This window comes from Orbicella faveolata, unplaced genomic scaffold (genome assembly GCF_042242905.1).
Source record: "Orbicella faveolata isolate gen_17 unplaced genomic scaffold, um_ofav_v1 contig_25, whole genome shotgun sequence".
NCBI lineage: Eukaryota > Metazoa > Cnidaria > Anthozoa > Scleractinia > Merulinidae > Orbicella > Orbicella faveolata.
The window spans coordinates 30,200,168-30,213,392 of record NW_028301553.1 but is presented as its reverse complement, the minus strand read 5'-3'; the positions used below and the strand labels follow the sequence as shown (position 1 = coordinate 30,213,392).

Genomic DNA, 13,225 nt, shown 5'->3' with positions numbered 1-13,225 from the left:
CCGACGGACAGTCCATACATTCACTCTTATTTTTACCTCTCTACAACGGCCACCTTCAAAAAGGCAACAGCCAATAAAACGCGTCCCGACCGATAAAATAGCCTCTCGACAAAAGCCAGTTAACCACTGACTGACGAACGGTGTATACAAAACCCCACTTTTTTCATTGTAAAAGGTGACCAAACTTGATCTGTACCACGCTTCGTTGGTCTCCAGAATAAACATTTTTAAAAGAAAAGTAATGTTGCACCCCCGAAAACACAGCGTCATGTCACACACCTACCTCCCCATAACGGCCCGGCACCTCTCTACAACCACCAATTCCCTGTGTCCCCAAGGGGGCCATAGTGGAGAGGTTCATTTGCATTGTTTTTTCCCTCGACCATTTTACCCCGTTTTTCAGGGCCGAAGTTTGGTGCCAAAATTGAGATTATCTAACAGTGAAGCTAACGACAAGGGTTTCATTAAGAGAGAAGTTACTTAGTTCGTTGGAACTTGAAAGCAAAGGTATACTGTTATAGAGGCGTCGATTTTTGCCGTCTTCGCCAAGTAACATTAAATTTTAAGCGCCTTTTATTTTTGGAGGTGATGTTTATCAACATGGGGAAACAAACTAGGCCCCTTAGGCCCTGACAGTGCTGTTTCAAGTGTTCACTAGATTAACGGATAACAATGCCCAAATCTGGAAGGCTGAAAGGGCCAGAGCCAATCAGAATCTCCGTACAACAAGCATTTTATGTAGAGAATAGAAGTACACCCCGGCCATTTACAGACCGAACTCGAGTTGGAAAGTAGACCACTCTCTGAGAAAGAATTATTGAAAAATGCTTTCCAGTGCTTTATATGTGGCTTTCGTCTTTTGTGGGATACTGTTTATGGCGGAAGCGCTAGCATATCCTGGAAAACGCTACGGTAAGGAAACATCCTTTCTAGAATGTGTATCCATGCAGAAAAATACTACAAAGCACTCGATCTTCGCGCGTGTTTTCGCAATCAACTATTTGCTGATTCAATTAAAGAAATTTAGAGGAATCTGCAATAAATTTGGGGAACAGGGTCGTTTACAAGTTACTTAAGCTGTAGGCTAACAATAGGTGAATTGTTTACTGGCTTGAGTATATTTGTCCTAAGATGTGAAACGAATTTTGTTTGGCGCCCAAACTTAACCAAAATGATTTTCCAAAATGGGTTTCGTGACCCCGTAGATGAACCCGAATTCTAACGTAAATAATTATTTTTAGTTGTATAAGTAAGAGAGTGCTTTATTTGTTATTTGAAGTGATAAGTCGGTGAACAAGCTGATGGAAGCAACGAGTTATACAAACAATTCTACACACGCCATGTTTTCCTTTCTTTCGTTTTTTTTTTTTTTTTTTTTTTCTGTCGTTTTGTTTTGTTTAGTTTGGTTTTGTTTTGTTTTTTTTTTTCAATTCCTAAATAATGAAACAACGCCGGTTATAGCTGGTCACAGCTTAAAAATTCCCCACAAAAATCGTATACCTTAGGCATGTAGTTATAATGAAGTGTAAATAAATTCCAAGCCTTTAGAACTTTTATTTAACTTTTCTTGATAATCTCTATGATCATAACAACTGATCATGAACTATGTAATTTAGCGGGCACAGCCAATTAGCCAGAAATTAATATTTGGCGGCAGGATAAAGAGGCTCGCGTCATTAGATAAGTTACGAACTATATATCAAGAAGTTTGGTGGGAGATTTCAGTCTGACTCAGTGTTGGTCATACCTTTGCGTTCACTTTGTGTTCTGGCGTATCGCAGGTTATAAAATTAATATTTTAGAACAAATAGTTGCAATTTGCAAGGATACGAATTATGTTACTAAGAAGTATTTTGTTTTACTAGTCAACCCATCCTCAACAAACTTGTTGTTAGTATAATCAATATAGGTTAATTTTTCCAAGTTCTGCTAAGGGAAACCAGACTTTTTACTTCTAAAATTTAGTTGGCTAAAGTACATTTTCTTTTCTTTGATAGTGTCCTGTGGTGCCAGCTACTTAAAACTCGGTTGCTACAACGATAAACATGCAAGAGGCCATCGTCCACTGTCGAATCTGCTTTTCACTGACCGCGATCCTAAATCGTACAAATTTAGCGGCAAACGAATTGATTGGGAGAATCTGGACTCGTACATGAAGGATGTTGTGTGCCGTTGTGCCGAACAAGCGAAGGCTCAGGGCTACATGTTTTTTGGACTGCAGTTTTACGGTATGGTTGTGAAGTAAACCTACAAGATCATAAACAGTGAGTTCAGCTAGATCCAGCTCAGAGTTTTTAGTAAAATCGCCAAGTTCTCTAAGATGGTACGTTAAATATGCATGCGTGCATCCCAGAAGACAATATTGCGAATTTGATATGGAACTGAAATAGAACTGGAAAAGAACCGCTGAGACCCATAGTTAGACAAAAACTTTACACCACTCTGCTGCCTACTTTCTGCCACCCACATAAAGCGGCCGGTATATGGATAGGCTTTCCAATTATTCACTGTTCTTTTTATTTAATTTCAGGGGAATGCTGGGCTTCGGAAGAATTCACTTTCAACATCGACGGCTTGGGGGAGGGTTGTATGTCTTCCGACTACGAACCATGCACAGTTTCATCCAGTTTGTGTGTTGGCGAGGGATTTAGCCTCTTCGTGTACAATGTTCGGCAGTGATGAATACAGGCAGCGGCCGGAAAGTTGATATTGAACACAGTAGCGTTAGGGTCTCTTTATCATACTGACATATTTTAGCACTGTTAGGTACCTGAAGACTGCACGAAATAAATTTATTTTCTTGCAATGATTTCTGTAGTATGAACTTTGTTAATAGCTCGGTCAGAGGCGTGGAGCAGCGGGTAGGGGAACCTGAGAGCGGGAACTGACACAGTATTTCTTTTTGTGCGGAGAAAAACATTGAAACCGTTTCCCTTTTTCTCCTTTAACCTTTCCCTCCCCCACTCCCTCCATCCCAGGCTCTCGTGGGCCGCGGCACGAGCAAGGAGAAGCCACGAGAGACGAGTCGGTGACGGAAGCTAGCCCGTGAGGAGCTTGACACGAGAAATGAGAGCCTGCACGGAAAGCATTATTTTTCGAGTACAGCGCGTTCGCCCATGAACGCAGCATTCTGATTGGTTAAAAATGACGGGTCCCATGATGACAAAAATCAGCGTTGACGGCTATCAAACGTAAACATCGCGTCCGGGAATCGATATCATTTCAGAGAGTTTAAGAAAACCACAACGGCTGTAAATCCTTCCTCCCTTCCTATCCGTACGCGAGATGACATGAGCGCATTTCTTATTAATTCCGATCCGTTGGAGTGTTTCCCCAAGCGTCATAGTGTAACTTGGTGTAACTATATAATAAGAAAAACAAAATCACACAAGGACTACAATACACTGAAAGCTTTCATGAAAGCAATGATCCTTTAATTTTACTTTCCAAATCGACTGGCTACAACACTGTACGCGTAAATGGTGTATTTCTCTCCAACACATACTTTGGAGTTCAAGGCACAATCCTCCGCGTCGTAAGTCAAACACTGATCACTTAAACCATTCACATTCACCAGAAATTCTCCTTTTGCGGCCCAGCATTCGCCTATTAAGGAAGAGAACAAAAAAATTTTTTTGTCAAATAATTTTGAGCCGCGCATAGACTAGATGACAGTTAGCGAGTTGACAACCGCTCACACTCCAAGGTTCTAAGGCATGGGCGCGTTGGTCAGCCACGCCTAAGATATGACGGTTTTAATTGACAACATAAGATTCGAGCAAAGTGGATAAAAGGTACATCTAAACACATCCTACGTGCGTCAAAGAGGGGCACATCGACCCCAAAAGCTTCTAATATGGAAAAATAGGAACTATGACCCCCGACCAAACGCAGTGGCGCTACCTTTGGGTTTAAAGTTTATTATACTAACAACAGAATGAAAGATAAATTAGATAGCACTATTTACATAACAAGAACAAAATATAAACCTTATCCGAAGTTGCGAGAGGCAAGCCTGACCGTAAAATGTCACAAGTTTCTCAACTGTCTCTTTTTACAAGCGTACCAACCATGAGCCTTAGCATACTACGCTCTCACCCGGTTCTCTGTCCCGTGTCGGCAAAGTATTTATTTATATTTAAACCAATTGTCACAAATTGTGGGGGTTTTTTTTAATCCTTTAGGGACATTTTGCAGCATCTTTTGTCAATATGCATATGACAACGTTAACTCTTTACATCGGCAATAGTTGATCTAGGAAACAAAGCCAACATTGTCTGCGATATTGTTCAGGTAAACTTCACCCGTGATAGCAGATGTGAAAGAATTAACCACTCGCAATGGACTACGGCTCTGTCGCTGTCGGTTTTTTTCGTGGCGGTTTATTCACGGTTAGGCTCGAGGGACGAAAGAGGGACGACGTTGTACTTGATGTCTAACTCACAACACCACTCTGGATTTCTAAGCTCACCAGACCAATTGATTGAAATTAATTTTGGCCGTCTGCTCCGCGAGAAACAAATTAAAATCATCGACAAAATTCATAGGCGTAGCGTGCGAGATCTCGGTAACTTACCACAATTTTGCACCCCGAAGAAGTTGTACTTCTCTTTCTTTGCCGCCTCAGCACAGCGGCAAACAAATTCATACATGTTGTCGTTCCAGGCTTTCATCAGTGTCTCGTTATTCAGTATCACCTTGAGGTCTCTCAGCTTCAGACATTCTGACTCTTTGGGCGACAATCGATCAGGTAGGGGTCGTTGCCTCATGTGAAAGTCGTTGTAGCAGCCAATGTTACGGTAACGGACATTGCACATATTGTCCAGATCTGGTTCTGGAAGTTATAAGCGTTTATTTAGCCGCTAATTGAGTTAAAATTATGACTGAGGCATGCAAAAATTCTCATCCAAGGTATTGAGGGCGTTTATGATGGCGTTCAAATGTTCAAATATTGTTGCTTATAGTGGTCAATGCGCTTAGCTACACCTAGCTAGTTCACAGGCATGCCACTTTAAATGAAGGAAACAAATATATCAACTAAACGTAATAGGCTTAAAAATCCCAACCGGCGGGAGACAGACCAGTTGGCTACTTACAAGCATGACCAAGGAGTTGAACTAGGGTCTACCGAGAAACAACTCCAGCTAAGTGGTCAGAACGGGACTTGAACCTTCGACCTCCGGATTTCAAGTCCGGCGCCCTAACCACTCGGCCACGCTGCCTCCACGCTGCCTCCACGCTGCCTCCTGCCTCCGGCGTACTAGCTACGGACCCGATAGAGCGAACGGGCAATTGCAATCGTAAAAAATACACATTAACGCATCAAACGTATAAAGAGAAAACGAGCTGTTTATCATGACAAAAACGTACCGCCGTTTGAATTTCGGAAAAGTGTGTGTGTTTTTTTTTAGGGGAGACGCTTATGATGAATGTCACATTGTGACGATATAAAAGATCAGATCAGGCCATCCTATACTCTACACATTTACAGTTAGCTCTTGCTAAGATGCACTAATATCTAAAAGGCGTTGACCATGATTGCAGAATAACCGTCACTGCATCAACACCAAATCTTTCGCGCGCATATTATCGTGAAACGAATTCTGCCTCAAATATCTGTACCTGTGTGTAAGCTCTTACCGTAAGCGAAGCTCACCGCTAAACACATGCCAAGAAGGGTACAGGCAAACGAGAAGTTACGCAGAAATGTCATGACGCTATGGTAAAGCTGCTGAGGTTGTCTTCGATAAGCAGTTTGTTAGTCCGATTACTCTGATGAACTCAAAATGATTATACCTTTGAGACCAATCCTCTTTATACTAAGAAAGAACAATACCCTGTAATCAGCACAATGCGGAGACAGGCATGCTTCGTTACTCAAGCATTGAAACATCAATAATTTTCCCGCCTAGTGAATGTTAATGAACAGTGATTTGTGCTCTGCGCGCATGCATTAGCTATTCAGTATACCGTGTATACTGTGTGTTTAAAAATGTTCGGCCACGACAGCCACGTATGTGTTAAAAGAGAGCACGTAGATTAATTCCGCTCACATCTCAATTCCATCAACCCTCACATCAAATTTACAATCGAGATAGAATCAGAAGGTTCCATTGCCTTTCTCGACACAAAAACAACCAGACAAGAAGATGGCTTGATCGCTGTGTCTGTTTACAGGAAAGCTACTAACACCGACCGTTACCTTGATTTCAAATCACACCACCATCCTCAGCATAAACACTCGGTCGTGCGCACTCTCATGGATCGCGCAAGGAACATTCCTTCCACGGAGGAGGAAGTTTCACGGGAAACTAAACGAGTAACTAAAGCCCTTGCCACTAATAACTACCCTGCAAATTTCATTCACAATGGCCGCCAACTGAGTAGACAACAAGAAACGAATGATACCGACCATCGTGGTTTTGTCATCCTCCCCTACGCCAAAGGTTTTTCCGAAAGAGTCGCCAACGTTCTTCGAGGTTTCAATATCAAGGTCGCCCATAAACCTATTCGTACCATCTCGAACATACTCAAAAAACCTAAAGACAAGATCGAGAAAGAGGCTTCCAGACGCATTGTTTACAAGATCAAATGTAAAGATTGTGACTGTGTTTATGTTGGTCAGTCATCGCGCGCGTTTAAAACACGTATGAAAGAACACGCAAAGGCTATAGCAACATTGGACAAAAACTCTTTATTGGCCAAACACCAGATGCTCAACGGTCACCAAATAGATTTGGAGAACGCTGAAATTGTCGACAGATCATCAGTATGGAAACAAAGACTAATTCTTGAAGCTTGGCATTCCGTGCGAGACAGGAACGCTATACACGAACACATAGCGCTACCGAACGTGTACAATGGCATTAAGGATTTTTACACTCATTAAGAATACTCTAGAGACTATTGCTCATTAAGTTTTATCACACATCTTTTACATATTCTAGCAGGACGCCGTTTAACATTTGCATTTTCCATCTTTTGCTGAAGAAGGCAACAGTAGTGGCCGAAACGTCCGATAACCATATTTTTAGCCAGTGACAACCATTTAATTCCTTTTTTACCAATTTTTTTACTGTGCGTTTGTTCAGTCCGATTACTCTGATGAACCCAATATGATTATACCTTGCGGCTCGGTAAATATCCATCACTTTCACCCACACTGAGGTGAATAATTGTTTTAGTATATACCAGACAGGCTGAATAATTAGCGGACCAAAACTTTATTTTATGTGTGACAAACGGTCGGAAATTTTTAAATCTCTCGCGCCGGCTGCTTGGAGGTGAATAGTACTTGCTAATCACCTCGGAGTTAACCAATCAGAGCGCGCGAAAAGCACTATTCACTTGTGTGGTATATACTAAATGAAAATAGTATTTATTATATATTATATGTGGTTATCAGTGTGATAAAGCCGTGACTAAAAATGATATCCGTGAAGTGATAGGATAGTAATTTCACTGTAATGAGAAATGAAAGCCCGTGAAACAATTACTCGCTTTGACAATCGGTAGTTGCCTACAAGGACTCATTCTAAAACTCATTATCGCAAAACGTTCTCGATTACTCAAGTATGAAGCCTATTTAATTCGTTTCCCACTCAAAGCTCACCTTGTTTACATCACACGCAGTTGTTTGATCACGGTGTTTCTGTAGTTTTTGCTTTGTTTCACAGAAAAAGCCTCTCTTTTGTCGTCAAGTACCAGTTTTTTAGTTATGCCAGAGCTAAGAGATCAGTTCGAAGAAAATACTAAAATTTTATGGCTAGTTTTTAACCTCATCAGTACCGATGTTAGATCGTGTTTTAATGCTGTTTAAAATTTCTTTCGAAAAGAAAGAAAAAAAGGCCCATTTCCATTTCGTTTTATGGATTTACAAAGTTCTTTATCTCAAAACGTTCTGTATTTCCCAGTTGTCGTTAATTAGGAAAGTATTTGATCGATTTATCTGATTCAACACGTTTCGATTGTTTAGAGTTTACAGTCTTTCCCTTGATTACTTGTCGATAGACTCTTCCACAACATACAGGGATAACCTCTTGACTTCCTTTTCTAGAAGCATCTTTCTTTTTTTCCTTATTTCCAGTTTTGAATTTTATGTGTAGTTTGCTTCTGGAATAAATGAAGTATGTTCTATACTCTTTAAGGCCACCATCACTTACCACTTTTATTTGTTGTAATTTTCTTCCATTTTATTTGAGCTTTCCCAATTTATTTTTGTATCCAAATGTTGTTTATTTGATCTTGCCCTCATGTCAGTGGGTGACTTTGCATGAATCCTAATGTAAATGCTACAATGTAAATGTTTACATTCCACGCAAGTTATCCAAACTTTTAGCTGCGTCAAACTGCGAGAGTTGCAATAAGATGGCTTTTGACGAAATCACCATAACTGCGTGTTTGCCTTAATATTTCTAAAATAGACTTAAATGAGGTGTAATAGGGTAGGTAGGGTTAAAATGCTAAAAATTCATATGGCAATAATTATGTTCTCGAAACGGCCTAAAGGCTTATGTCTTCTTTGGAACTACAAGCGACCTTTGCTTGCTTGGCAACAATCTTACATAACAGTCTAAAAAGCATTCTAATGACAAAGAAAAATGCAACAATTAAAAGTTATTGCCCACATTTTTTAACCGAGCTTATTAATTAGGCACAGTTCTCATTCTTGCTTCGAAACCTTATCGCCCTTTGCACGCTTGGTAACAATCTTGCACAACAGTCTAAACAGCATTCTCACCGCGATGCAAAATGCAAAAAGCGCAGTTAAGAGAAGTGCAAGTACATCCAGGAGGTAATATTGGTACCAGTGGAGATTATACACTTCAGGTCTGAGGTGCCTGGCGCCTTTGTGTCTGTGGACATGTTCAATCCAGTCAGCGGCTTGCTGGAGTGAAGTTCGCGGATTGTCACGCAACAATCGCGAGATGCGTGTAGCATTACCCTTGAATCTTAAAAAAGAAATTAAAGTTGCAGAAATATTAGGGGAATGGATGATGATGGATTTGCAATAAGCGGTGTGTTTAAAACTAGAACTGCGTTTTGTTCAGGTATTTTGATATGGAGGCGCAGAGGGGTGAATGATCTCATAACTTCACGGCATCCTCGGCTCTCAAAAAAAGAAGATGGAGGATCATTTTCTAGTACTAGAGCTTGCAAACCTAAAGATTCAGTTGATAAAACTGTAAAATCTTGCCTGGTCTCTATAAGATCTCTAGAGGTTATGAAATGAAATGAAGTGAAATGCAAGGAATGAAATTACCTTGGTTCCTCGAGAATTCGCCTTATTGAACGGTATATTTCATCACCAGTCACAGTTTTTATATCGATACCAATTGCTATGCCGACCGATTGGGCTTGGACGCAGTTACTAAGCTGGTCAGCGAAAATAGGCACGCAAACCAATGGTACACCATAAAACGCTGCTTCATATAAGCTGTTGTGACCTGTGTGTGATATGAAAGCTTTGGTGCTGTTATGGGCCAATAAGTCATTCTGTGGAATCCATGGTAGAGCTTTGATGTTCGAGGAAAGATCGTCTGGAATATATCCTTTAGAAAAGAAAAATATTTTAGAGTCCGAGAAAACTTAAAAAGAGGACAGAGATAAACTCCTTAAAAGGCAAATCCCTCCCCCCCCCCCCCCACCCCCTCGACCTTAAAGAGGGGTGAATGGGGATAAATTTCACTAGTCATATTATCGCCCATCAACGTTTAGAATCTCGTGAAATCTCCAATGACTGAAACCTTGTGTACTCTTTCAATTCAAATACAGGAAACAGAAGACCTTCGTCGCACGATCCAGGACCAAACAATTGTTGAATATAATAGTAAAGTAAGGGTGGAGTGGAGAGGTGGAAAATTCTAGACTGCTGGAAATTCTGCTTCGGTGACAAGCACTGTCCAATTCCTTTCGTGTCTTATGCAAATCAGCAAGTGACGTTTTATGTACTAGAACATGCTTGCCTAGTTTGACAACATCTTTGGTCATTTTGGGGGCAGCGTTATTACATTGGTTTATACAAAAACTATATATAAAGGCAGTAGATTCTCTAGCGACCTTTGTGGCTCTAATGATGTTAATTATGTATTGGGATCCTCAAATTAATGGCTCCAAAGTCATCACTGAAGTCAGTGGGTATAAGAAGATTGAATTGTGTATGGTAGAGGGTGTTATAAGTTTACAAAAAGAGGGAAGAGAGGGAGTTAGGCTGCAATGCAGTGATCACATTTATAAACTTACCCTTCAATCTCCATATGATTCTCTGCTCCAGTCTCCCAAAGGCTTCGGCCAACATGTCTACCTGGTGTTTCTTCAATACTACGTCCCCGAGTGTTCCTAATGCAAACAGGATTATGCCTTTATCTCCTGCTCCGTCGATAAACTGCTCCAGGTCCTTAGGAAGTGGATTTGTGGGTTTGATTGTCAATGGTCCCACTAATTTTGTGGCTGTGATTCAAAACAGAAACGTTGTAGTGTGAATGTGACGGTAATGTTCAATACCTTTGTGCGGCTTGTTAGGTCTCTGGGAATTCTGATATACCTTGTGCGACAGGTCAGCAGAAAAGATCTGGGGGAAAAAAATCGTTAAATATGTTTGTTCACGGAATATAGCTTTGAGGGTCTTAAAAGCAAATAGTCAAAGGATAGATTCCTTACATGAAATTACTCTCCACCGGATTGAGATTGAGTAGACTGCGAGACATTATCCGTCTAGAAAAAAGGATAGGGATTGCTTACGGCCGCGTTTTAGAGGGTACGACCGGTGTCGAAGCCTTCGTCACTCAGTTTAAACAGAGTTGGGGGCTCGGGTGTGTTTTTGACGGTTTGTCATGCGGTCAGTTATTCATTGGCTCTTACCTGGCAAAATTGGCTGAGGATATTCCAGAGCAAAGTGACCCATGATGATGGTCATCTCCGCCATATTAATTGCTTCCTGGAAAGATCTTTCGCCTCCTTCGCCGAATTCTACCGTGAGTGCGTCGTAGCGCGCGTAATAGCTCCAAGATGAGGCTGAAATCAGTGTGTGATAAAACAAGTTTTCAACCCGCTCGAAAAAGTTCATTTGATTACTGTTAGATGAAAATATCCACGGGATATAAGAAACCACACTTAGAACTAGATTAAATCTCATCCCAAAACCTGCAGGTTTGATGTCAATCCTCGGCAGTCGAAGGATTTCAGAGACGACAGCGCCGCATTCTGGAGGTGAATCACAAAACATCAAGTCAAACTTCTTTAGTTCATCCTTGTGCTGTTGAACGTGACTCAGCAGAGCTCTACATGAAATGAAAAAGTAGTCCATCCACTTTTCGTTGTCTTCTGCACCCTCGAAAAAAGATAGATTATGCGATTTCGGAACAAAAGTGTTTACCAAGTGATCCTTGCCGAAAGGAAATTTATAAGTAGAATGCCTAAACGAGGGTGATGGAGTAAACGGCAGGACAGATGGAACAACTATAGAGACCTGGCAATAGAAAACAAAAAAAGGTAAATGTTAAGGTGAAAAACATTATTTGAATAATAATAACAATAATAATAATAATAATAACATTTTTTGTCATTGAAAAACGTCAGATCAAGCAGACGCGAGTCTTTACAGTCAAATCCTGAATGAAAGCAAGATGAATACATGCAATTTATAATCTACAGTCTTATGTATAGCAATAAGATGAACATATTTTGAAGTCAGTCTTGGTTGAATATCCGTATTGGTAGGCTTGTTTACAGAACGAGTTATCAATTCGATTCAGGTACTTCTGGCAAGCAGGTCCTCAGACCTATAGGCCGTACGCGAATAAGGATACGATGAGCGAGTCAAACAACTTTTTGAGTTGAGATTAGGGAGTCATGCAAGGGTGGCTTTGTGCGTCAGTGCATATGTAAGCTTGCGTTAGCTTACTCTACTCCATTGTTTATGACATAAGCGAGGGTTGATGAGTGTTGCAGGCAAATGAAGTGTCTGAAAATCTGGCGACAGGTCACGAAATCGAGCCGATATCGGCGGAATCCTCGTGAGAATATCGGTGACATGTTCCGACTCTCGCGACCCTCTCTCCCTGAGCTTGGTTAATATGAGATATATTGCACGACTAAGTAGCTGTAAAATCGAAAGGTTGTTACCCGGTTCAACATTCACGCACGACTGACTACGGTCATCTCTTTCCCTCTGGAGCAACATGCTTACAGCACTCGATTATGTCAATGAGATTCTCTAGGCTTACTTTATCACGAAACACACGACCTGTAGTGCACCAATCTATCAAATGCTTTTCTATTAAAATTTATGAGGGAATAGTAAGTTATGAGCATTCTTAGCCTGAGCAGCATACAAACTAACCGTACTCGACTGTTACGTAACATTTTCCCAACATGTATCTTACATGTTAAATATGTTTGAAGTTCTCTACGTTTCTCAAGCCTATCAATTCAAATCTTCAGTATTACGGGCACATAAACTGTGGATTACAAACCTCATGACCCCGCGATGCCAATTCATCGGCCACATTCCTAATGTTTAAGTAGTGACTCTTGAATTCTGATACCAGCACACCGAGTATTTTCGCTCCATTGGACGGATAACAAAAAGTAAAGAGCAAGATAACAACGAACAACATGATAGATAATCGTAAATACGTAAAGTACCAGTTTTTTTAGTGAGCCTTGTTAGTTTGTTGAAACAGAATTGCAACCAGTGAATCGGTTGCAGAGCTCAAGCCTCAATTGTTATGTTGAGGTCACACAACGACTCTGCTATTGCATCACGGGTACTTTAATTGGCCTGTAATAAAAGGGCGAAACAGTAGAGCGGTTTTGCGAAAATGCAGTTTTGTTGCATTCTCATACTAGGGCTACTTTTCGTTCCCATTGGATGAAAAGCAGTGTATTTTTTCACTCGTTGTGTGCTCTTACTTCTATTTAGGATCTCCAAATCTCCTTGCATGAAGTGAGATCGCCTTATGATTAAAAGTACATATTTTAATGTACACCTCTGTGCAGCGAAACTCAAATAATCAATGTAATCAAAGACGTTTTTTCGCAGAACAGTCAGCTTATCTTAATTGTCAAGTTTGACGCGCGCCGTTTACGTTCAATGTTGCGCGCGTGCTGCATTCGAATTTATATATCGCAATGGTGCTTATCGCGTCACGCGTTTAACTAAAGCTGCGTAGTTCCGAGAGTTGCCAGTTGTTCGGAAACAACCAAGCTAACCAGTTTTCAGTTA

At 40.8% G+C, this 13,225-nt stretch overlaps 3 protein-coding genes across 3 annotated transcripts; 1 reads left to right on the top strand and 2 right to left on the bottom strand.

The window, feature by feature from the left end:
* The first annotated feature begins 750 nt into the window (after positions 1-750).
* LOC110059265 (uncharacterized) lies at positions 751-2,809 on the top strand. Its single transcript, XM_020765968.2, has 3 exons — positions 751-912; positions 1,998-2,228; positions 2,531-2,809. The coding sequence occupies exons 1-3, from the start codon at positions 825-827 to the stop codon at positions 2,677-2,679; spliced, it is 468 nt and encodes a 155-aa protein (XP_020621627.1). The 5' UTR covers positions 751-824; the 3' UTR covers positions 2,680-2,809.
* Positions 2,810-3,412: 603 nt separating this feature from the next.
* Positions 3,413-5,816, bottom strand: LOC110059325 (uncharacterized). Its single transcript, XM_089293733.1, has 3 exons — positions 5,641-5,816; positions 4,577-4,834; positions 3,413-3,606 (listed from the first exon to the last, which is right to left on the bottom strand). The coding sequence occupies exons 1-3, from the start codon at positions 5,711-5,713 to the stop codon at positions 3,440-3,442; spliced, it is 498 nt and encodes a 165-aa protein (XP_089149859.1). The 5' UTR covers positions 5,714-5,816; the 3' UTR covers positions 3,413-3,439.
* An 859-nt stretch (positions 5,817-6,675) lies between these two features.
* LOC110059301 (UDP-glucuronosyltransferase 2B17-like) lies at positions 6,676-12,756 on the bottom strand. The gene is made up of 5 exons (XM_089293732.1): positions 12,474-12,756; positions 10,861-11,467; positions 10,243-10,449; positions 9,263-9,551; positions 6,676-8,951 (listed from the first exon to the last, which is right to left on the bottom strand). The coding sequence occupies exons 1-5, from the start codon at positions 12,615-12,617 to the stop codon at positions 8,663-8,665; spliced, it is 1,536 nt and encodes a 511-aa protein (XP_089149858.1). The 5' UTR covers positions 12,618-12,756; the 3' UTR covers positions 6,676-8,662.
* Between the last annotated feature and the right edge of the window lie 469 nt (positions 12,757-13,225).

Coding starts and splice junctions, on each gene's coding strand:
- LOC110059265 (XM_020765968.2), top strand. CDS start 825: ATGCTTTCCAGTGCTTTATATGTGGCTTTCGTCTTTTGTGGGATACTG. Junction 913..1,997: donor ATATCCTGGAAAACGCTACG/GTAAGGAAACAT, acceptor TTTCTTTGATAG/TGTCCTGTGGTGCCAGCTAC. Junction 2,229..2,530: donor TTTTGGACTGCAGTTTTACG/GTATGGTTGTGA, acceptor ATTTAATTTCAG/GGGAATGCTGGGCTTCGGAA.
- LOC110059325 (XM_089293733.1), bottom strand. CDS start 5,713: ATGACATTTCTGCGTAACTTCTCGTTTGCCTGTACCCTTCTTGGCATG. Junction 4,835..5,640: donor AGCGGTGAGCTTCGCTTACG/GTAAGAGCTTAC, acceptor TATAACTTCCAG/AACCAGATCTGGACAATATG. Junction 3,607..4,576: donor CTTCGGGGTGCAAAATTGTG/GTAAGTTACCGA, acceptor CTTCCTTAATAG/GCGAATGCTGGGCCGCAAAA.
- LOC110059301 (XM_089293732.1), bottom strand. CDS start 12,617: ATGTTGTTCGTTGTTATCTTGCTCTTTACTTTTTGTTATCCGTCCAAT. Junction 10,450..10,860: donor TCCTCAGCCAATTTTGCCAG/GTAAGAGCCAAT, acceptor TTTGAATCACAG/CCACAAAATTAGTGGGACCA. Junction 9,552..10,242: donor AATCATATGGAGATTGAAGG/GTAAGTTTATAA, acceptor TCTTTTCTAAAG/GATATATTCCAGACGATCTT.